This window comes from Nicotiana tomentosiformis, chromosome 1 (genome assembly GCF_000390325.3).
Source record: "Nicotiana tomentosiformis chromosome 1, ASM39032v3, whole genome shotgun sequence".
NCBI lineage: Eukaryota > Viridiplantae > Streptophyta > Magnoliopsida > Solanales > Solanaceae > Nicotiana > Nicotiana tomentosiformis.
This window is the reverse complement of record NC_090812.1, coordinates 33596866-33620745: the sequence shown is the minus strand read 5'-3', so window position 1 is coordinate 33620745 and position 23880 is coordinate 33596866. Positions and strand designations below refer to the sequence as shown.

Genomic DNA, 23880 nt, shown 5'->3' with positions numbered 1-23880 from the left:
GTATCGCCACTAGGTGGATCGAGTAAATAACTTCAGATGTTCCCTAATGAGACGTGATCCCTAAGGACAATGTATTACATAAGAGGTTTCAATTTATCAGTGGTAGATTATAGATCAACATTAAGGTGAATCAACAATAGGCAGATAAAAGTTCCAAAGTATGAGATGATATCAGGCCTTCATTTTTAAGATGAACAGTAATGAGGAAGAACTAAAGGACTTAGATTTATACATATAGGATAAGAAGCGAGAGGTAACATGGAGTTGGGTAGCAAACCTCGGCAATAATAAACTGAAGCAAGTATGATAGTGTAGTATAACCTACCTAGATGTAGTAAAGCCAATAGGATATATTTACAAGGCTACGAAACAAGATATCGCAACAGTCGTAAGTTTGACAAATTACCGAGCAAAGAACTTTACTACACCTATATACACCAGGAGGAACAACTTGTCATAGTTCTATATATGTTCCCAAAGTGAGGCCTAGAGATTGGCTAAAAGCTGAAGGGGAAGGAACAGAAGAGTCACATAGGCACATATACAAGGAAAAAGTCGTACAGGATGCATGACAGAAGGTCACAATAATTACGAGGTTGGAAGGATTCAGACCATAAGTCGTGGTGTCAGAAAGAGGCCTAAAGGGGGGAATGCCCGGGCCTATGAATTTATTCATAGAACAGTTGCCTAGATGGAAAGGCCAGCAATAAATTATTTATAAGAGCTATAGGTTATGAGACTGATATGTGCATCAGTCAACATTCGAGGACGAATGTTCCAAAGGGGAAAATGATGTTAATACCCATGTTTTCGTACGTACGAGTACATCGTAAGTCAATTGATGTAAGCTCAGAAATGAAATCATATTTGAAAAGTTTACAAAGTAAGTTAATCATATTACCTCGGAGGTTACAAATATTGAAGATCATGAACAACAAGTACAAAGATGGTTGGAAGATTCAAAAGCTAAAGGAATTGAAAAACATAATGTTTCGTCGAAAATCAACAAATTGGGAATGTTATAGCATGTACTTTTGGAGTGAGACCAGGATGTTTAACATGATAAGGAGGCTATGTTATGATTTATATTAGTCGTATGATAGTCGTGTGTTATATTTTGAAGTCAAGCGAGTGGTGGAACAAAAGTCGATGAAAGTCATCACAAGTTACGTTTATAAGTTTTACTGAAACTTTGGGTCCAATGTAACTGACATTTTCTCCCAATATACGTAGAGTTATGGGGTTTTCCACCCATCAAATTAAAGATCTATGAGTTTATTTTCCAACGCATTAAACCGTTTGTCAATACAACATCTGATTAGAGAGATATGGGAGTTTTTCTGAGACTGCGCAGACTGTCACCTACTTGCTTAAACGAAAATCCAAAAATGGGCCTCTTCGGGTCGTCCAAAAATGGGCCAGTTCGGTTCATTCAAAGAGGACTTTTTAAAGTCTTATCCCCTTCATATATTAGGTTGATAATAGAGAAAAATAACCAGATTAATCTCTGCAAAACTCTTCCCAAACCCCAATTGATTTTCTCTCCCTTTCAAGTTTTAATTGGAGGTAAAGCCTAGAGTTTGAAGAACCAAGATAGGAGCTGAGTTATCCAACAAATAATGTAAGTTTACTGCTCTCTTTCATCCATTTATTTCTGCTGTATATGCATAGTAAGTCGTTCTATATTTGTAAGAACTCACGGGACGGTGATCGGAAGCCGTGAGTTTGAGTTATTCACTTATAGCGGACTGTTTTGTGGACTGTTTTATGGACTATTTTGTGGTGCTGTTGGGAAGCGTGTTTTACTACTATTTTGTGGATTTTTGGAGGAGGAAGGGTATGGAGAAACACCACATAAATGCAGGATATTGGACTGGTCGTTCATCGTAACAATTTCGGGTTGTTGACACTACTACGGTGATCGTTTTGTGTATGAAGAGATTGAGTTGTGTTGGGCTGTTTTGTAGTATTGTGTGGTGTGCATAAGGTTGGAAACTAATGTATATATGTTGTTATTGTTATTTTGGTGTTGTGGTGTTATCTTGAATTTGGAGGAAGTAAGGATTATAGGGGAGATGCTGTCCGTTTTAATACAAAATAAGCTTGTCGTTCGTTGTGCGTTAGTTGTACCTTTCATAACTTAATGATAGTATTATTATCGTTGTTGTAGATTAAGGTGAGAAGAGTAGAGTTCAAGTTGGTGATTGGAAAGATTGTGATAAGGTATGTTAAGGCTAAGCCTTCCTTCATTTTGGCATGATCTCGTAGCTACATGTGTTAGTAATGAGACATAAAGAGAAGTTCGTATTCATGAATTTATTCACATTATTCTAGTCTCATAAGTTACAATATTATTCCTTATCGAGACTCTATATTCAATTTAGTATTGTCTTCTTCCAGTCAAGAGAGCAGCAAGCCTATATATATACAGTATTACAATATTTTCATTACCATCGAGCTATAATCGATGGGCAGGCCCCTATTGGGCAACCTCTGATCAGATGGTAAGTTATATACCGAGCCTACTGTGGCCGAGCGCCTATGAGCAAGCCCAGAATGGCCGAGATACAGAGCCTAGTATGGCCGAGCGCCTATGAGCGAGCCTACTACGGCAGGGCAGTTACACATACCGAGCCTTATAGGGCCGGACAACTATTTTACATACTATATGGAGAGAGTTTAGTCAGTATCAGCAGGTAAGCATATCTTCAGATTATTTTTGACTCCCAGTTACATTCCGTTATTATATCATCAATTCAGTTTCAGCTTTCAGTTATTTTGTTGCCTTACATACTCAGTACATTATTTGTACTAACGTCCCTTTATTGGGGACGCTGCATTTCATGCCTGCAGGTCCTGATAGATAGCTGGATAGACCTTCCCAGTAGACAGAGCCAAATATCAGCTTGGTTGGTAAGCTCCACTTCCCCGGAGTTACCAGGTCTAGACCTTGGAGTCCGTTTTATATATATACAGGTTTGATGGGTAGGTCAAGGCCCTGTCCCGACCATGATACAGTTCAACTATCTCTAGAGGCTTGTAGACAAGTTCTGTATAGTTTGTATAACACTATATGAGTTTTTGGGTATGTTTACCCTTTAGATGAGACATACGATATTTTCAGATGATTCAGAATATGGCCTCATCGGCCTAGGTTGAGGGTTATTCCTCTAGAGTTCACATTTACAGAGTGGTACGCTCGGGCCGAGTATGGTACCGGGTGCCGGCCACGCCCCTTCAGGTTTGGGGCGTGACAATCCGCCTCTGAAGATGAGTACTTTTTCATAAGCGACTCCTTATTGGCTTTGAGACGAAGTAAATCTATAAAAAGTTAGAAGGTAAATTTGTCAATTAAAACAACTCCTTGGAATATTTGACTAGATTTAACTAAAGATTTATTATGCGCACTTTGGCAAAAAGTTAAGAATTTGAACTAAGGGTGTTCGTCGGTCGGTACGGTACGGTATTTAGATATTTGGGTTCAGTATTTTCGGTATTCGGTTTCTTAAAATGCAATACCAATACCGTACCTAATTAAATTCAGTATGGTTCGATTTTTCTCTTTTCGGTTTGGTAACTTCGGTTTATTCGGTTTGAATACTAACTAGTGCATAGATTCATAAATTATAACATTCTAAATTAAAGTACTCAATAGTACAAAACTAAAAATATTTGTTGACAAAAAATTTGTCCAAAACTAGCAAATATCAACTGAGAGAGGGAAAACTGTACATAAAAGAATAAATTTGAACATTAGAAATGTCTTGTTACTTGCTTAGAGTTAATTGATGAACTTAGAGAATAAAGAAAAGTAAAATTCTAGATTTTTATATTTATGTTATAATTAATAATATGTGTATTGTGTAATATAATATATATTTCGGTGCGATATCGGTAGTTTGGTATTTTATTTTAAAATACCAAATACCATACCTAATACCAATATTTTTTAAAACTTAAACCAAATACCATACAGAATACCAAAATATCGAATACCAAATACTAAAATTTTCGGTTTCGGTGCGATAATTCGGTATTTACCAAATTATGTACCGCTCTGATTTGAACCTAAACATGGCAGTTCAATTTGGGTAACATGTCATCAATTAGCCATCTTGCCAACCAACTGTATGCCTTTTCTGTTAAATGAACTCCATCCCAACTGATGTAAGTATTCGGGTCAGTGCACACTGGAACTCCTATAGCTCCACATTGATTTTGTATGCCATAATTATAATCTCCTCCTACTCCACAACAAGCTTTCAGTAAAGAGTTTTTGTCAAATCCTGCAATATATTTCAATCAAAAAAGTTTGTAAATGCATGTACTTTTCGATAAATATACATAAATATCTAGTTTGAAAATTTGTCATAATATATTTTTTGATAAATAGGTGCATTTAGAGGAAAAGGAATTAAAAACACTAGTGGAAACAATTTAATTTATGAAACTGAAAATTTTACTGGACAAGAAAAACAGAAAAATGAAAGAACCTTACGATTAAAAATAAGGAATAATAGATATTTTTAAGCACGTACCAATAAACATGGCATTTTGTAGAAGCCACAGATAGGCATTGTAGTAGTCACCGTAAACGAGTGCAATGTTTGAATGCTCTTCTTTTAGCTCTTGAATAGCTTGTTTCAAATGATCATTGAAGAAGATTGATAAATTATTTAAATCTTGCAAGCAATGGTACTCATCGTACGCAGTTGAATCGTTGGTCCTGAATTGCGTTAGGAAAATTGGGATACAACCAATTGGGAAGTTGCCTGGAACAACAATTCGTGTTGCCCCAAAACTAATGACTGTCTAAAAGAAAAAAATTTCAACCAAAGAAAGGTAATCAAGCCAAGGAAGAAAAAAAGATAATAAAAGCGTATCTTAATCAATACTTAGTTTGCTTTTAAATTTAGTTTGGAGGGAATTAAGGGATGGGGGCTAATTTAATTTGTTCGTTCTCTCAAGCTCCAAACCCCACCGTCGCCCGTTAAAACGTGTCACCTATTATTGCTTTCTTTTGAAAAACTAATATCACAGAAATATTATCACTTTTTCCCTTTTTCCTCTTTTCAATCAAATAATATAGTGGAATGATAAAGGTTTATGATCATCTCTTAATAAGAGATTTAGAATTCAAAATCTTGGAAATAGAGTCTTGTTCAATTGGAAACGCTAATCCCCCTCATATTGGGGATTAATCAGACCTGTAAAGTTTGGATATCGAATGTCTAAAGCAAAAATAAACTGAAATAAGATACTAATAAAAGAAGGAGAGAGGATAAACTACAATATTATTATTAGTAACACGCATAAACCTTTGGGATTTTTACATAAATAATATTTTTCTTTGTCGATATACATAGTTATACTTTGATGGTATATAATTATACATATATTATATATTTATCGACTATTTTTCAATTAAGTGGTTACATAGACAGCTATTTGGGTTACTTCGACTATTAACCTCAAACATATTTCAAAGGGCAGCAACCATGCCCCCAGCTTAATTCCTACACCCCTCGTCCAATGATAAATATAATCAAAAGTAAAAAGCAAAACTTACTCTAACACCTTGAATGATGGTCTGAACAACTTTTGGCACCATGCTTCGGAGCTCTTTTATCGTTTTACCTTTGAATAAGCCATAATTAAATTCATTTCCTCCTATTTCTCCAACTAGGAAAAGGGATTTCTTCAATTTTGCGAGGCGATCTGGGAAAGGAAAAAAAATAAATATATGATAGTTAATGCAACTTGTCGATTGGAAGATACCAAAGGATATGATAGCAAATTAAATTAATTACCAGTGGGGTAGGTGCTTTTGAAATGAGTAGACATCCAATCAAGTTGCACACTCATTGAACTATTGGTTACTGAATTAACAATCTTTTCCTCTGCCAGATTTTCAGTCGATAAAGCAGTAGCTCCTGCTACTGCAAAGTTCGCACCATGTCTAAAATTTGCATTTTGATCCTTGTAGGGATTTAGGAGAGGTAGACCAGATTCCAATGCTATAACAAAAATATTACAAGAACATCTTTATATATGTACTAAACTGTAACTTTATTTTACATAATTAGGCCACTTATATAATAATTACAACATATGTTTATAATTAGTATTAAGCTAGTAACCTGGTTAAAATGATAATTAGCTTGCCACCTCAAGTTAACTTATATATGCTGACAGGATTATTAATTAATGGGATAATAATTTAATTTGTTATAGCGGTTGACTGCTTTATTTATTTTTCAGGCAACTAATTCTACTTATTATGAAAATTTATTTTAGTTTAATCTGAAAAACACAAATTAACATGAAAAGACAATGAAGTTAAGTCTCTTACAACAACAAACCTTGACTAATCTTACAAATAGGATCTGACGACGGTAGTATGTACGCAAATTTTACCCTGCCTTGTAGAGGTAGAGAGGCGTTTTCGATATACCCTTAGCTTAGTAAAAGGGTAATCACATTCAAAGCATAGTTGAAAAGAAATACTGTGGAAAACCACATGGAAAGAAAAGCACTAACAAGAAGCAGTAACATACATCAATAATAAGATAACCTAAACAAAAGAGAAACATACGGTAATGGAGATCGATCTAAGTGTTAGTGCTTTTCCTGATACAGGTAATGAAGTCTCTTACATACCTATGAAATCAATCATGAGCATGCCGTTAGAACAACGTCCAGTAGTATTCTGGAAAAAATTCATTCCATAAGGAAATCTTCCACATAGAAGACGACGAGCACAAAGACTTTCTCTTATGCAGTTGCCTGTATCAGAGAGTGAGTCACCCAATTGAAATATTTTATCAAATCTGCATTTCATTAATCGTGGTTTCTGAAGCATCAGTAATTGATCTTCAGCATTGCTTTTCTGTTGAAGAACCACCAAACTAATAGAAGAAATAACTAGGAAATCTAGCAGTGGCGATCTTATTATCAGTGCCATAGCCTGAAAACTAGCTGAATCTTCAGCTTTATGAATATGATCAATAACAATACTTTACTTCCTGCAGAAGACGATGAAGATATTTTAATAATACAAGTGGATAAAAAATAAATAATAGGTGCACCTAAATGCTAGCTAGATTCCTTGAATTATTACAAACATACATTTTTTAATGTATTGTGTGACACACGGTTAAACTGTCAACTCTTTTGTTCTCTTTGCTGTTTAATTATAAATGATTTGTAAATATATATTTTTTGTGAAATGGCTAATAAAAAATAGTATGTTTACCCGTAAAATGGTACAATTGAATTTGTTACGTGATTTATAAACAAACGAACGGATTTGATTCAAAAGATGATAAGGAAATAAGATTAAAATTGAGATTAGAAATTGAAATTGAAGAAGATGACAAGCCTCGCTTCGGGCGCAGCGTCTCCGAAGATAGAAATGAAAGCAATGATAAAGAATAAATAAGGTTGTCTAATTCATAGCTAAAGTAGTAAAATATAGCCTTTTTGTATAGAATATTTCGTGTGTCTACCATGGCTTCTAAGCCTGCTATTTATAATTTTGCATAGGGAAAGATCCTAGGATCAAATTCCTCTTAAATGATAATAAAAGAGTCGTTGATGAGTATGTAACGGCAGGTCATGAATGCAAATATTCTCTGTAACGGTTGCTCATTTAATGTTAGAGAATATTCCTCATTCAATGCTATCCGATGATGTAATACCTCGGAAAATTTTGAAGTATTTAAGTGTACAACGCCGTACAATTTCGCAAATGAATTCAAGGTTTCGTGGTGCCAGAGTAGGTATACGTGTTTAAGGATTTTAGAAATTCTTCGCGGCGAGCTCGAACTTTTTGGGTTAAACAATGCACTGGAAAATAAAAAAATATTTTGGGCAAAAAAGCGCATTTATGCGACCGCATAATCACTTTGCGGGCCGCATAATGGCCGCAAAAGTGAGGCAAGAGAGGGTTAGTTTGGGAGCAATTATGTGGTCGACTATGTGACCGCATAACTGTTCTGCGGTGCATTATGCGACCGCATAACAGTTATGCAGACCGCATAGTGATCGCAGACTCAGACATATTTTTTTGGTCATTTTGGACACCAATTATGCGACCTATATGCGGTCGCATATGCGACCGCAGAACCTGTTCCGGAGCTCCATTTTTGGGTTTTTAAAACCCGATTCTACTTCGTTAAATACACACTTTGGGCCATTTTTGAGCAAAAATCCGATGTTTTAGAGAGAAGAGAGAGTGTTTTAGAGAGAGAGGAGACCCTAGGTTAATTATTCATCAAGTCTTGCTCAAATCTTGGAAGATTAACAAGGAAAACCCACAAGTTCTTCATCTAAGAGGTAAGGTTCCATACCCTAATTTTCAATTTCGAATTTGGGTAAAAGATGGTTGAATTGGAGTATGATTCTTGGGTATAAGAGTATTATTTATACATGCTTGTACTAATAAGGTTTGTGGGAAGATTGTTGAGCTCGAATAAGTAAAGATTGGGTTGTGGAGTGAAGGAAATCTTGTAGAAGAACCTTGTAGTTAAATTTGCACACCTAGTGTTTGATAAAATACTCAAATGAGCTGAGACCATGAATATCTTCCTAATTATGGTTCAATTTTGTTATGTCTCAAAATAGATTGGGATTGCTAGAATTTCCGGAATGTTGTAGTAATTTAAGGAAAGCTCAAAGCGATGTATGTTGGCTAAACTTTCTCTCTTAGAATAGATATCCATAATGTTTCCGTAAGATCAAGTATGATTGGCTCAAGATTCCTAACTTCTATATTCCAGGTTATTCCCTATAAACTTGTTTATTCCGAATGAGCGTTATGTCGAAAGATAGATGTTCAAAGTATGGTTTGCATATTAAAATGTTATGGCTTTGAGTCGTGTTTTAGATGAGAACTAGTATACTAGTTGTGTGAGAAAATCACAATATTCTTAAGACTCGAAATTGCTCATAAGTGTACCTAAAGTCTGGATTGAAAATGTCTTATTGTTGATAACCTATAAAGGTGGTTGGAAATGAAATAAGTGAATTGGGATATAAAGTGTGGCCAATGTGCAAGAGTGAAAGTTATACTTGTGGCTAATGGTGCCAATGAAATGAAATGATGTGAGAAAGGTTATGAAATGAGCCTCGACTCAAATGTTTTAAAATGACTTCGAAAATAGAATTGCCTAAAAGCTTTCGTACTCAAGTCATACCATAAGTGGCTGTTTTAACAAATACTATGCATTGTGAGTATTTCCAATGTATTTTGCGTTCTTACATATTCGTGAGTGGAAATTGTGTATTATCCTTTTTGGGAAAAAGTATTTCAAGAATAAATGGTGTATTACTTGTTGATGATTTTAACTTGTGCATCAATTGCCAATTATATTACTTTATTTCTCGGAAAGAAATCTATTGTGCTTAAATTGTTCATTTCTAATGAACTTAAAGTTGTAATTTCCGGAATATTATACGTATGTTGATATTTATGACGATGATACATGAGAGGAAAGAAATGAAAGTGTGAAATATCAAATATGGCCACCGTGCCTTGAATAAAGAATCTTGTGAATGGCCAAAAGAGCCAAGAAAATATTGTCGTTGTGAATGACTAAAAATACTAGTGAAGATTTATACAATGTGAAAGATGATGAGGTAAATATATTTGCACCTATATTATTTTTGTGAATTATTCTCCTTATTTAAGATAAGATTGATGTGATAAAATTATTCCTCTTAATTGAAATTGAGATTTTGGTTGATGTCTTCAAATAAGACAGCCTAGCCGATCAGGTCGTGATCGGACTCCGTGCTAAACTTATGGTGGTATTGGTAATGATAGTAATTATGCTTGATGTCTCTAATGAGATGGCCTAACCGATCGGGTCGTGATCGGACTCCGTACTAAATTTACGATGGTATTAATATTGACAGTAATGTGTGGTTGATTCTATAATGAGATAGCCTAGCCGATCGGGTCGTGATCGGACTCTGTACTAAATTTACGGTGGTATTGGTATTGATAGTAATTGTGGTTGATTCTCTAATGAGATAGCCTAGCCGATCGGGGCGTGATCGGACTCTGTGCTAAAGGTATGGTGGCATTGGTATTGTGAACATTGCTATTGTGAACACTGGTATTGTGAACATAGGTATTGTGAACATTGGTATTGTGAATATTGGTATTGTGAACAATGGTATATCGGTGCTAATGATCTCCCAACCAAAATTATATATGAAGTTCGTATTTTAAAAATTATTATATTTTAACTGAACATTTGGATATTGTTGATTGTGACTTGCTATTTCTATGTGTTGTCTTTTCTTATATGGGCATTCTATTTTGAAAGAGGATTTTTAGCTATACATACTAGTGCTATTCGACAGTACTAACGTCCCTTTTGCCAGGGGCGCTGCATCTTTAATGGATGCAGGTGGTTCTACAGCAGGCGACATTGATCAGTGATAGCAGTACACTCTTTTCAGCTGATTTGGTGAGCCCCACTTGATTTCGGGGTCATGTATTTATTTCTCATGTACTATATTTTGAGGTATAGCCGGGGCCTTGTTACCGGCATTTCCATATTACTCTTCTATTGTACTTAGAGGCTCCGTAGACAGGTTGTGGGTTGTAGTTGATGTTGGGAACTGAACTAGATATGTTGGTATTTGGAAATCATATTTTTCATTAATTCTATAAACTCGTAATATTTTGGAAATTATGAATGAAGCTGCTAATGGGAATGAAAAGGAAGTTGTTAATAAAATCTTTTCAGTGATTGATTAATGGAGTACATCTCCTCTTTATTCATGGATAAGTTTGGATAGAAGGAAATCTAACAGGCTTGCTCGGCCGGGTTCTCTCGGTTGAGCGTCGGTCGCCCGCTCCCCCCTCCCAGAGTTTGGGGCGTGACAGATGGGAGGTACTTGATCTTCTCTAGTTGACTATGCTTCATTCGGGATTTATCCGGTGTCGGTTGCATTTGTTGCACTCGAAATTAGTTATCCCTTGACTTGCCCTTTATTTGTCTTCGGTTCCATGTACCATTTGTTATAAACCGATTTTACTTCATACAGATAGTCCCCCTACTTTTCGGTGACATATCTTTGTGTTATCGGTAAGTTGGTGAAGATTCCTTTCTTGACGAAAATATTCCTGAACAGTTCTGACGCTTGAAAGGACGTACGTCTTCTCGTATTTAATACCCTGAACACGTGTTGCTCCACGATTCAGCAAATATTTTCACCAGTTTTCGAGGTAATCATGACTATAATTTTTACCGTCTAAAACTTCTTTGCTACTCAACATTTCTACTTTTTCACTTTTACAACTTTCAAAAGCCTTTCTTTCTCTCTATATCTGCTTAGGAATTTTTCTATCTTCTCTAACTTTCTCAGCAAAAGTTTTACTAATCTTTCATCACCATGGCTTCTTTCACTACCTTTTTTGAAAATATTGGTCTTCTCTTCAGTAGAATCCCAAAGAAAAACAAAGACAAGGAGGTCAAAATTAATTTCAAACCACCCACTGTTAGCACCATAATATCACAACATCTCAGCATTGCGAACGATTTTCAAGAGAAGGCTTCTTCTACGTCTTCTCGGACTTGGCTAGTTAGAAGGTATCCCTCCTCCATTCGCCCTTCCAGTATCTCAACTATGAAGGAAGGCTGCAATTGTCCCAATCTTGAAATCCTTTCTCCGAATATGATAGAGTAGGTTACTTTCTCCAAGGAGGGGTTTACGTATGTTTATACGTATCCCTTTACCTTGGATCCATTTACCCTGGGGTCGGTCGAGTGAAGGGCTCGACCCGATAATTCTGAAATTCCGCCATCAGTATTAGGTTTGCTTAGCATAAGTAGGCCTATCTATATGGCGGACGGTGTCCTGTCTTTGCCAACTGTGCATGGAGACCGGGGAAACCCTGACCCTTGCGCACATGATGAACCTTTACTCCCCCAAAAGTTTCCGTGGGGGAGTAATAAACTTCAGCAAGCGTGGTCACCAGCTCTTCTTACTAGTGTAGATGATGACAATGATCATGGGTGGCTGAAACGTTTCATCGTCATCGCTACCAGGGAGATCATCCTAGCCACAACTCCAACCTTTCCCGAGTCGTGGAATCGATTTCATAAGTTTTTGGTCATTTACTCCTTTCCTCCGTGAAAATATTGCTTCATGATGTTACCGATTCTCTTGTTTCTTTCGTTTTATTTACTCAATGGAAACCACCACGAGTTCAAAGCCTAGACCAATGGGTTCAGAAAATTCTGAATATCACACTACCAGAATCCCACCGGTGGAAGGAAATATCCCTCAAATACGTGTGGAAGGCCAAACATTATGGTACACCAAGCCCTTTCTTCTTTTATCTTTGTATGAACACCAGTAATCTCATGAAAAAGTTGCTTACTCCACCTTTTGCTTGGTTCAGGACTTCCGATGGGCTTTGTCGTTTGCCCCGAAATCGATGTTCTAGAGGACCTCGAGAAGGCTAGAAGGGTGTTGCCAGGTGCCCTTGCCCGAAGCAAAGCTCGTGGAATCGCCCGAGCCACCAGTGAGGGTGCCCCCTCTTGGAGTCCCCAGCCCGAGAACAAACAACCAAAGAGGCGACGCTCTTTCTTGGCTGGGACTCAATAGAAGAGGATAAAGAAAACACCATCCGAGCCGAATGCAGTGGCACTCATTGATGAAGGGAAAGCCATTGATGAAAAGGTTCCCCTTCAAAGGAGGAAAACATCTTCACCAGTTCAACCAGACGCTCAGTTGGGAGAGCCTTAAAACCCAATATAAAATAAAGTTGACGCGCTTTGGGGCGAGATGAGCTTGATCGAGAATGCTGATTCTCATTGCCTAGCCCCCTTTGTTTCCTCCGGTCCAGGGGGTTCAGACCCTGGTCCTCTTCTATCTCCAAACATTAGGCCAATAACAATCAACAATTCTTTTTATATCGTCTTTTCTTCACCTTCTACATCGATGGGTTCACGCCCATCGACGTCAATTGCTCCTTCGCCACCGGCAATAACTACCACTCCCCTACTGGTACTGTCTGAGCTAGAAAGGGGTGTTTCTCCTCCTTAGTCTCCGGACCACGGGAATTTGGGGTACAATTATTCAATCCCTTCCCCAGATCCTCGAGGGAGTAGAAGTGCCTCTTTTGGATTCGAAGGAGTGTCATTTTTTGTCCAAGCCGGTGGAGCATACGAATTACCTGAAACCGCTGGCTTCGGAGAAAAACTGGAAGAAAATGCGCTCCTTTTCTGGGGAGTACTTGATAAACAATACCAACTTGTTGTGTGCCTCCCAGTGTTAGAGGAAAAAGCTACTGAGGCGAGTGAGCTTGAGTGTCGATTGCAGCAAAGCAAACAAGATAAAATGGCCCACATCCAAGAAGCCACTCAATTACACGAACAACTTCAAGAGGTTAAGGATAAGTGGGATGAGCTCTATGACCCTGTGCTTGCTACTGTCGAGCGTGAGTCTGCCATTGAGGAGCAAATAAATAATTTGAAGGAAGATTTAAGCTCCAAAACTGAGGACGCTAATGCTGCCGAGGAGAAGATGGCTAAAATGGAGGAGAGGCTTAAGCGATCTATGGACCAAAATAGGCTCCATTCAACTATGAATGTTGAGCTCGACACCCGCCTTCGAGCTATGAAATCGGAAAGAGCAACTCCATGATAAAATTTATAAACTTCAGGCCAAACTCCAAGATCAAAAAGATTCCCTAGTCTTTGAGAAGACATATGCCATATACCATATGAAGAGGAAGACCTTGGAGGAGGTTAAAGCGTGCATCGTCGACATAGACGATTGTATTGCCCAGGCTCGGGAACTGGAGTTATCTACTCAAGAAAATTTTCCTGCTTAACCCACTGACACTGACTCTTCGAGTACTGGTTCCGAGTACTCGAGAATTGAAGGAGAATTTGAAGAAGATGAAGGCCCCGAACCGGTAGTGGATCCGCTTTCCTCTACCGGGGGAATGTAGATCCCTCTCTCCCTTTGGGTTCCGGTGGAAATAAAACATAGTTTCTTTTTCTCTTTTTCTCTTTTTTTCTACTTTGTAATTATGCCAAACGTTTCACTGAATTTGGCATTTTGATAAATAAAAGATTTTTTGCTTAAGTGTTGTACAAAAATATTTCCTTTGTTTTTAATTAATTAAAGCTTTGGGTATATTTTCATCCGATAGCTTTTGATTCCGGGCATATGCCCTCTTATGTTTACGGTGCTCTTGAAGAGGGCGTCTCCTGTTCATTAAAGCTTTGGGTATATGCCCTCTTATGTTTACGGTGCTCTTGAAGAGGGCGTCTCCTGTTCATTAAAGCTTTGGGTATATGCCCTCTTATGTTTACGGTGCTCTTGAAGAGGGCGTCTCCTGTTCATTCTGGCACAAGCATTTAAAGTTTTTGTTAACTTTCAAATGATAAAATTAACTCATCATTCGGACAATAAATAAAATAAAAATAAAAAGATTTTATTTTATTCCTTCTATCTTTAGAATTACATAAGCATTCGTTTGCTAAAGTGAATACAACTGCCAAAATATGTGGCTAACTCGTACAACTTATTTCTTAGGGGTTGATCATGCGGTCCCTGGTCCTGATGAGACATTATTGATCCTGGTTCTAGCAATTCCCGATTTTTGTGGCATTCCTGGTACCGTATCAGATATTATCCCCAGTATTCGAATCCGAAGTATGCAAATTCGAACACTGGAAGTCTTGCCTTACCGGTGGAAACAACTTGCGAACTGTTGAATAATCCTTTTTTTGTAATGGAAGACGAGTCATGCCATCGAGTCAAAGATAACAATCCACATAGCTGTTTACCATCGATGATAAAGTTTTAGTGCCTTGATATTTAAAGTTCTTTCCTTTGCCGATGCCACTCCCTTCGTAGTATGCTTTCTATTGCTGCCTCATTAAAAATCCTGCTAGAAAAACCCGATTGGAAAAAAAAACTGGATGAAAAAAAAGAGTGCAGCCCATACTTTCAGTTTTGGTAGCATCCATCAGCAATAATACCGTTTGAAGTAAGTCATGTTCCAGTTGTCGGGCAATTTCTCTCCATCTTAATTCTCCAACTCGTACGACCCTTTACTGGTGATAGTTGAAACCCGGTAAGGACTTTCCCATGTTGGTCCCAGCTTTCCAGTGTTGACTTCCTGAGTGCTCTGAGTCACCTTTCTCAAAACCAAATCTCCTACTTTGAAGTAGCGGAGATTGGCCCTCCAATTATAATATCTTTTCATTCTTTGCTTTTGAACCATCATCCTCACGTATGCCAAGTCATTGTGTTCGTCTAACATGTCCAGCCTCACCAACAATGCTTCATTGCTTGTTTCTTCATTTGTTCGGGAAAACCTTAAAGTTAGTTCCCCTACTTCCACCGGTATAAGAGCCTCAGCTCCATATACGAGAGAGAAAGATGTTTCTACCGTGCTCAACATTGTCGTTGTCCGGTACGCCCATAACACACCTAGTAGCTCGTCAGGCCATTTGCTGTTAGCAGCTTCTAACTTATTTATAAGGTTTTGGATAATCACCTTATTGGTTGATTTCGCCTGTCCGTTAGCACTTTAGTGGTACGGTGAAGATGTATTTCTCTTGATTTTTAAATCTTCCAAAAATTTTGTGACTTTAGAAACTATGAACTGTGGTCCATTGTCATATGCAATCTTAATCAGTAGACCGAATTGGTAGATTATGTGGTCCCATGTGAAGTCGACCACTTCGCGCTCACCGATCTTTTGGTAAGGACCTATTTCAACCCATTTAGTGAAATAGTCAGTTAAAACTAAAAGAAATCTTACCTTTTTGGGACCAGGTGGCAGAGGGTCGACTATGTCCATTCCCCATTTCATGAATGGCCATGGGGACAACACTGAATGCAAGAGTTCTGCTGGTTGGTGCACCAATTTCGTATGGCGTTGACATTTGTCACACTTCTGAACGAACGTCTTTGCATCATGTTTCATCCGGGGCCAATAGTAACCTGCCCTAATCAACTTTAGAACTAACAAATCTACACCGACGTGATTCCCCTAGGCTCCTTCGTGGACTTCCCCCATCACGTAATATGCCTCCGAGGCCCCCCCACATCGGGCCAATGGTCCTTGGTATGATTTTCGGTACAACTGCCCATCTATGAGGTAGTAACGAGTTTCTTTGGTTCGTAGCACCCGAGGCATCTTCGGGTCTTTGGATAATTTGCCATGCTGAAGATACTCGACAGACTCTTTCCTCCAGTCCCAAACTAAGTTGGTTGAATTGACTTCATAGTAAACGTCCACATCCAATACCGAATGCATAAGTTGAACAAAGGTACCGGAGTCAGACCCATTCATCTCCGAGGACGACCCCAAATTGGCCAATGCATTTGCTTCCACCTTTTCTTCCTTTGGAATGTGTATGATCGTCCATTCCCTGAATAGTGCAAAAAATGCCTGAACCTTGTTCACATACAGTTTCATGCGCTCTTCCTTTGTGTCAAAAATCCCGTATTCTAATTGGTTTACCACCAGTTGGGAATCACATTGTATCTCGATGATCTCAGAGCCGAGTCCCCGGGCTAGTTCAAGTCCTACAACCAAAGACTCATACTCGAATTCATTGTTAGTTAATAGAATAGTGTTAATGGCCTGCCTCAGGGTTTCTCCTGAGGGCGTGATTAGAACTATTCTGAGACTGTACCCTTTTACATTGGAATCTCCATTCGTAAACAAAGTCCAAACTCCTAATATCGTTTCCTACACCAGTACTGCTTTCTTAGCAGCCAAGGGCATTAACCCGGGACTGAAATCGACCATAAAGTCGGCCAAAACCCGTGACTTGATCGCAGTCCTGGGTTTGTACTCAGTGTCGAACTCACTAATTTTGACTGCCCATTTATCCAAACGTCCTAACAACTTAGACTTATGAAGGACATTCCTTAAGGGAATGGTTGTCATAACGGCTATCGGGTGGCACTGGAAATAAGACCTGAGCTTTCGAGAGGCGACTATGAGAGCTAAGGCTAACTTTTCCAGGTGCGGCTAGCGAGTCTCCGCTCTCAATAATATTTTGCTAACATAATAAACGGGAAATTGCGTACCTTCTTCCCTAGATATATTATCAACTGCTTGTCGTCCCCCTGTATTTACATAAACGGGGGGCTTGATAAGTACCTTTTTAGGTATTTCAAAGCCTGTTGGCATTCCGGAGTCCACATGAAATTGTTCTTCCTTTTTAAAAGTGAGAATAAGTGATAGCACTTTTCTGATGATATTGAGATGAATCTGCTCAGAGCTGCTAACCTACGGTCAGCCTCTGTACTTTATTTACATTTGTCAACTGGTCCGGAATGTCCTTGATAGCTTTGATTTTGTCGAGATTTACCTCGATCCCTCTTTGTGAGACTAGGAACCCTAAGAACTTGTCGGAACTAACCCCGAACACACATTTTTCTGGGTTGAGATTCATGTTATGTTTTCTTAGGACGTCGAAAGTCTCTTGGATGTGTTTTGTAATGATCTGATCGGTCATTTTACTTTTTAGAACCTCGTTCCCCTAAATAAGACTCCCCGAACATGCTTCTACTGTTTTATGGCTTGCGGGGATGGTTAGTTCAGGATTTGGAAGGGTTCGGGTTGAAATCGGAACGCTTGGTTCCTTAAGGTTGGCTAAATAGGCTAAGTTTGACTTCGGTCAAGGTTTTGAGTAAATGACCCCATAATCGGGATTTGACAATTCCAATAGGTTTGTATGATGATTTTGGACTTGGACGTATGTTCGGATCGGGTTTTGGATGACCCAGAAGCATTTCGACGCTTAATAGTGAAAGTTGGTTCTTTGAAGGTTTTTTTTTAAGTTCTTTAAATTTGGTTTGAATTAGGTTTTGGTGTTATCGGGGTCCAAATGGAATTTTGAGACCGGGAATAGACGTCATTTAAGACTTGCACGCACAATTTGGTATCATTCCGAGTAGTTTAAGTATGTTTTGGTGCGTTGGGAGTAAATTAAAGAACTTGAAGTTCATATTTTGATTCAATTGGTTTGAGGTGTGATCCTTAGTTTTGATATTGTTTTGTACGTTCCGAGAGTTTGAGCGAGTCAATTTCATGATTCCAAACTTGTTGATATGTTTGGACGGGGCCTCGGGGGCCTCGGATGCCGTTCAGACGATGCGCGGATTGAATTTTAAACTAAAGAGGGCTGCTGGTTGCACCAGTTCTGGTGTAACCGCACCTGCGAGGCTTGAGCCAAAAATGCGAGCCCACAGATGAGTGGTTCGTGCCACAGAAGTGGCTGGGAGAATTTGGCCATGGACCATAGATGCGTGCGAGTTTGCGCACCTGCAAACGCGCATGTGCGATAGGGGAAACCGCAGAAACGGCCATGTCCGCAGGCGCGCGTCGGTGGTCGAAGGAGCGGCTCTAGCTCCGCAGATGCGAACATTGGACAGTTGGGAGAGGACCACACCTGCGAGGTTTTCTTCGCAGAAGCGGCACCACAGGTGCGACAATGGCATGCGAGATTCGCTGGGCAGTGAGGTTGTTTTAAATATGGGACTTAAGCATTTTGCCCACTTCTTACACTTCTTGGGGGCGATTTTGGAGCTGGTTAAAGAGGGGATTTTCATAAACTAATTGAGGTAAGTAATTCCTATCAAATGTGAATTAAATACATAGTTTATGGGTAGATTATAACATGTAAATTAGTAAAAATCTTGGGGTTTAGGTGAAAACCTAGGTTTTGATAAAGAGGAGATTTAACCATACATTTGTTATGGAATCTAGTGAAAATCATACATTTGAGTTCATAATATTATGGGTAACAACTTGCTCCGAAAATCATACTTCTATGTGAAGCTGGCCGAACGCCCCGGTAGCAGATATATGCATCTATTGTTCGAGCCGTTCGACCCTTGGCAGTGCACATTTTAAATATTTATGTTGGATCGGGCCGTATGACCTCGGTATAATTTGGGCATGATACATCTTTGGAATCTTTTATAATCGATATTGCTTCATTGGCTTGAGATATAAGTTGTTAAATGATGAAAAATAAATTCGGGACTTAGTACTTGTGAGAGGATTATTTATGATTTCCTGTTATTGGGTTTTCAGTATTATTCACGAAATCCATGCTCATTGTAAATTTTGGCATATTAGTTTTAGCCCATAATAAGGGTCAATGTCGACCCCTCGTCACTACGTCTTTGAGGTTAGACTGGGTACTTATTGAGTACATGTTGTTTATGTACTCACGCTACACTTCTGTACTTGATGTGCAGGATCTGAGGTAGGTACTTCTGGATATTAGTCCGGTGCACACGCTTGATTACTACTACGATACTTTACGGTGAGCTGTCTTCCGAGCCAGTCCTACAGTAGCCGAAGTCTTCTTTTTGCCTTATTTCTCTGTCTATTTTGTTTCAGACAGTTGTATAGTTCTCTTTTGTATATTCTACTAGTAGCCCATACACTTGTGACACCAGGTCTTGGCACACACTAGTAGACTTGTGATTTTGGCTTTATTTCTACGGTTATGACTGCATTTAGCTGTTTCTGTTTTAATTATTCTAAATCTATTATTTATTAAATCTTTTAAATTAAGAAAAGTTATTTACTTGAAAAAAAACTTATTAAAATGGAAAATCACTAGATTGCTTAAGGTTGGCTTGCCTAGCAACGGTGCTGGGCGCCATCTCGACCTAAAATAGAATTGGGTCGTGACAACATGGTATCAGAGCACTAGGTTCACGTAAGTCTCACAAGTTATGGGCAGGCCTAATAGAGTTTTGCGGATCGGTTTGGAGACGTCCGTACTTATCTTCGAGAGGCTGTAGGGTGTTAGGAAACTACTCTTTATTCATCTTCTATCGTGCAGTTGACGGTGTACTAAGTTTCTTCATCTTATTCTCTCACAGATGGTGAGAACGAGCACGACAGATGTTCCTGACCCGGGAGAGGCTGCTCCTCCTATTGCTAGAGGCTGAGATAGAGGTCGGGGAAGGGCACCCGCCCAAGGTAGGGGACGAGGACATCCCAAAGTTGCCCCAGTTGCACCACAAGCGGATCTAGTAGAGGATCCCATTGTTGAGGAGCAGGGCGGGGTGCCCGCAGCAGAGCCATCCCCGGTCGATTTCATGTCAGCACCGGGCTTTCAAGAGGTTATGGGCCGTATGCTACGGTTCATGGATACTATGACCCAGGCTGGTTTATTTCCAGCTGACCCAGCTACATCTCAGGCTGGAGGGGGAGCAGAGACCCCTACTGCTCAGGCTCCAGGGCATGCAGCTGTCGTATATCAGACCCCAGGTGCACTACCCGTGGGTGGCGCCCAGCCAGTTGCAGCAACGACACCTAAGCCTAGACCAGCTGCGGCCGATGAGCCGTAGAAGCTATTTGACAGATGGACTAGGCTACACCCTCCTGTCTTTGGAGGTGAGCGACATGAGGATCCCCAAGACTTCATTGATCGGTGCAGGGACAGACTGCACAACATGAGGATATTGGAGTCCCATGGGGTGGATTTCACTACTTTCCAGCTGAAGGGCAGTGCCCGTAAGTGGTGGCAGTCTTATCTTCTTAGCAGACCAGTAGGTTCTCCTCCCATGACTTGGGACCAGTTTACACTTCTATTCTTGGACAGGTATATCCCACCCTCTCAGAGGGAAGAATTACGGTTCCAGTTTGAGCAGCTCCAACAGGGTCAGATGTCAGTGACCGATTATGAGTCGAGATTCTCTGAGTTGTCTCGCATGCACTTATGATACTTCCAATTGAGGTGGAGTGAGTGCGGAGGTTTGTTGCGGGGTTGCACTCAGGTATTCAAGCTAAGATGGCCAGGAAGGTTGAGATAGGGACTTCCTATCAGCTAGAAGTAGAGATTTCTCGGAGAATTAAGGGTTACCGTCAGAGGGGTAGAGAGCAGATGCAGCGGGATAAGAGGGTCCGTTATTCCGGAGAGTTTAGAGCTGCCCAGACTTGGTGTAGAGGTTAGTTCATAAGGGGTCAGCCCAGCAGGCCCACATATCCAGCACCACCGCCTCCTTAGGGTGCTCCAGTGCGACCCTATTTCAGTGCCATGCCAGAGAGTTCTTACAGCCCACCAGCTATTAAGGGTTCTTCCAGTGGCTATTTTAGTGCCATGCCAGAGAGTTCTTACCGCCCACTAACCATTCTAGGTTTCTTCCAGTGGGTATTCAGGCCATCAAGGTCAGACTTCAAGATAGCAGATCACCGCACCGAGAGGTTGTTTTGAGTGCGGGGATCCCGGTCATGTGTGGAGGTTCTGCCCCAAGCTTCGGGGCAAGGCAGTACATAAGGGTCATCAACCCATGGTTACAGCACTAGCCGTCCGGCCGCCCAGAGGCGGAGGGCAGGCGCGTAGGGGCCGTCCTAGAGGTGGAGGCCAGGCAAGGGGAGGTCAGCCAGCTACTGTTCAGACAGGCGGAGGCCAGCCAGTCGGCGCTCCAGCTAGGTTCTATTCTTTTCCGGCCAGACCAGATGTAGTGGCCTCAGATGCCGTGATCACAAGTACTATTTTCGTCTGTGGTAGGGAAGCTTCAGTATTGTTTGATCTAGGATCTACCTATTTATATGTGTCAGCTCAGTTTGCCCATTTCCTAGATATTCCTCGTAAGTCCCTGGTTACTCCTGTTTTTGTGTCCACTCCTGTGGGTGATTCTGTTATTGTGGATCGAATCTATCAATCCTGTGTGGTCACATTCTGTGGTTATGAGACTAGAGCAGATCTCCTGTTGCTTGATATGACCGACTTTGAGGTTATCCTGGGCATGGACTGGTTATCTCCGTATCATGTCATCCTTGATTGCCATGCCAAGACTGTTACCTTGGCGATGCCAGAGTTGCCTAGATTGGAGTGGAAAGGTTTGCTCGTCAGCACACCTAGTCGGATCATCTCTCTTATGAAGGCTCGACACTTGGTCTAGAAGGGTTATTTGGCTTACTTAGCCTATGTTCGGGATACTACCGCAGAGTCTCCGGCGATTGATTAAGTACCAGTAGTTCGGGAGTTCTCCGATGTGTTTCCTTCTGACCTTCCAGGCATGCCACCAGATCGTGATATCGATTTCTATATTGATTTAGCTCCAGGTACCCAGCCTATATCTATCCCACCGTACCTTATGGCTCCGAAAGAGTTGAAGGAGCAGCTTGAGGAGTTGCTAGCAAAGGGGTTTGTCAGGCCGAGTGTATTTCCTTGGGGTGCACCAGTGCTGTTTGTGAAGAAGAAATATGGGACTATGCGGATGTGCATTTACTACCGCCAGTTGAACAAAGTCACCATTAAGAACAAGTACCCGTTGCCGTGTATTGATGATTTGTTTGACCAGTTGCAAGGTGCTAGGGTGTTCTCTAAAATCGACTTGAAATCAGGGTACCATCAGTTGAAGATTCGGGACTCGGATGTTCCGAAGACTGCTTTCCGTACTAGATATGGCCATTATGAGTTCCTAGTGATGTCCTTCGGCTTGACTAATGCCCCAGTGACATTTATGTATTTGATGAACAGGGTGTTCAGGCCTTACATTGATTCGTTTGTCATTGTATTTATTGATGACATTTTGATTTACTCACGTAGCATACTCACGTAGCATGGAGGAGCACAAGCAACATTTGAGAGTGGTGCTTCAGACCTTAAGGGAGCAGAAGCTATATGCTAAGTTCTCCAAGTGTGAGTTTTGGCTAGATTATGTAGCATTCCTGGGGCATGTTGTATCAGGCGAGGGTATTAAGGTGGACCCTAAGAAGATTGAGGCAGTTTAGAGTTGGCCTCGTACTACTACGATGAGTGAGATCAGGAGCTTCTTGGGGTTAGCATGCTATTATCGCCGGTTTGTGGAGGGTTTCTCATCTATTGCAGCACCTTTGACTAGATTGACCCAGAAGGGTGCTTCGTTCTGTTGGTTTGATGATTGTGAGGTGAGCTTCTAGAAGCTCAAGACAGCTTTGACTACCGCATCCGTTCTAGTGTTACCTTCTAGCTTGGGGATATATATTGTGTATTGCGATACTTCATGCATTGGTTTGGGTTGTGTATTGATGCATGAGGGGCGAGTTATTGCATATGCTTTACGTCAGCTGAAGTCCCATGAGAATAATTATCCTATGCACGATTTGGAGTTGACCACGATTGTTCATGCTCTTAAGATCTGGAGGCATTATCTTTATGGAGTGTCCTATGAGGTTTACACTGATCATCGCAGCTTGCGACATTTGTTCAGGCAAAGGGATCTCAATTTGAGGCAGCGCAGATGGCTTGAGTTACTGAAGGACTACGATATCACCATTCTTTATCATCCAGGCAAGGCGAATGTAGTCACGGATGCCTTGAGCAGAAAGACAGAGAGTATGGGTAGCTTGGCATCCATTTCAGCAGAGGATAGGCCACTAGCTTTGGACATTCAGTCCTTGGCTAACAAACAGGTGAGGTTGGATATTTTAGAGCCCAGCCGAGCTCTTGCATATGTCATTGCTCGATCTTCACTATTGTAGCAGATTAAGGCCCGACAGTTTGATGATCCGCACTTAATGGTTCTCAGAGAGACGGTACTATAGGGTGGTGCCAAGGAGGTTACTATTGGCGATGATGGTGTTCTGCGACTCCAGGGTCATCTATGTGTTCCCAATGTCGATGGATTGAGGGAGAGGATTCTAGAGGAAGCACACAACTCTTGGTATTCCATTCATCTAGGTGCTACTAAGATGTATCGTGACCTGAGACAATACTATTGGTGGCGGAGGATGAAGAAAGACATAGTCAAGTATGTAGCTAAATGCCTAAATTGCCAGCAGGTTAAGTATGAGCACCGGAGGTCAGGTGGCCTACTTCAGCAGATGACTATACCTGAGTGGAAGTGGGAGCACATTACTATGAATTT

The 23880-nt window shown here is 40.3% G+C and overlaps 2 protein-coding genes across 3 annotated transcripts in view; both read right to left on the bottom strand.

Annotated features, from left to right (window-relative positions):
• The window catches only part of LOC104117364 (GDSL esterase/lipase At5g03980-like), a 162563-nt gene that overhangs the window by 113985 nt on the left and 24698 nt on the right, over nucleotides 1-23880 (bottom strand). The window lies entirely within an intron of this gene.
• On the bottom strand, nucleotides 3972-7018 carry LOC104085151 (GDSL esterase/lipase At5g03980-like). 2 transcript variants are annotated; one of them, XM_009589119.4, is made up of 5 exons: nucleotides 6661-7018; nucleotides 5811-5939; nucleotides 5570-5718; nucleotides 4539-4812; nucleotides 3972-4286 (listed from the first exon to the last, which is right to left on the bottom strand). In XM_009589119.4, the coding sequence occupies exons 1-5, from the start codon at nucleotides 6962-6964 to the stop codon at nucleotides 4069-4071; spliced, it is 1074 nt and encodes a 357-aa protein (XP_009587414.1). In that variant the 5' UTR covers nucleotides 6965-7018; the 3' UTR covers nucleotides 3972-4068. The 2 variants fall into 2 exon arrangements, with proteins under 2 accessions (XP_009587414.1, XP_009587413.1); XM_009589118.4 differs by having other exon boundaries at nucleotides 5811-6017; nucleotides 6661-7016.

What these genes read in the sequence shown, in the direction of transcription:
- LOC104085151 (XM_009589118.4), bottom strand. Translation starts at nt 6,964, where the DNA reads ATGGCACTGATAATAAGATCGCCACTGCTAGATTTCCTAGTTATTTCT. An exon ending in GCTCATGATTGATTTCATAG is followed by an intron (nt 6,018 to 6,660) that starts GTATGTAAGAGA and finishes TTTTTGTTATAG; the next exon opens with CATTGGAATCTGGTCTACCT. An exon ending in CCATCATTCAAGGTGTTAGA is followed by an intron (nt 4,813 to 5,569) that starts GTAAGTTTTGCT and finishes TTTTTCTTTTAG; the next exon opens with ACAGTCATTAGTTTTGGGGC.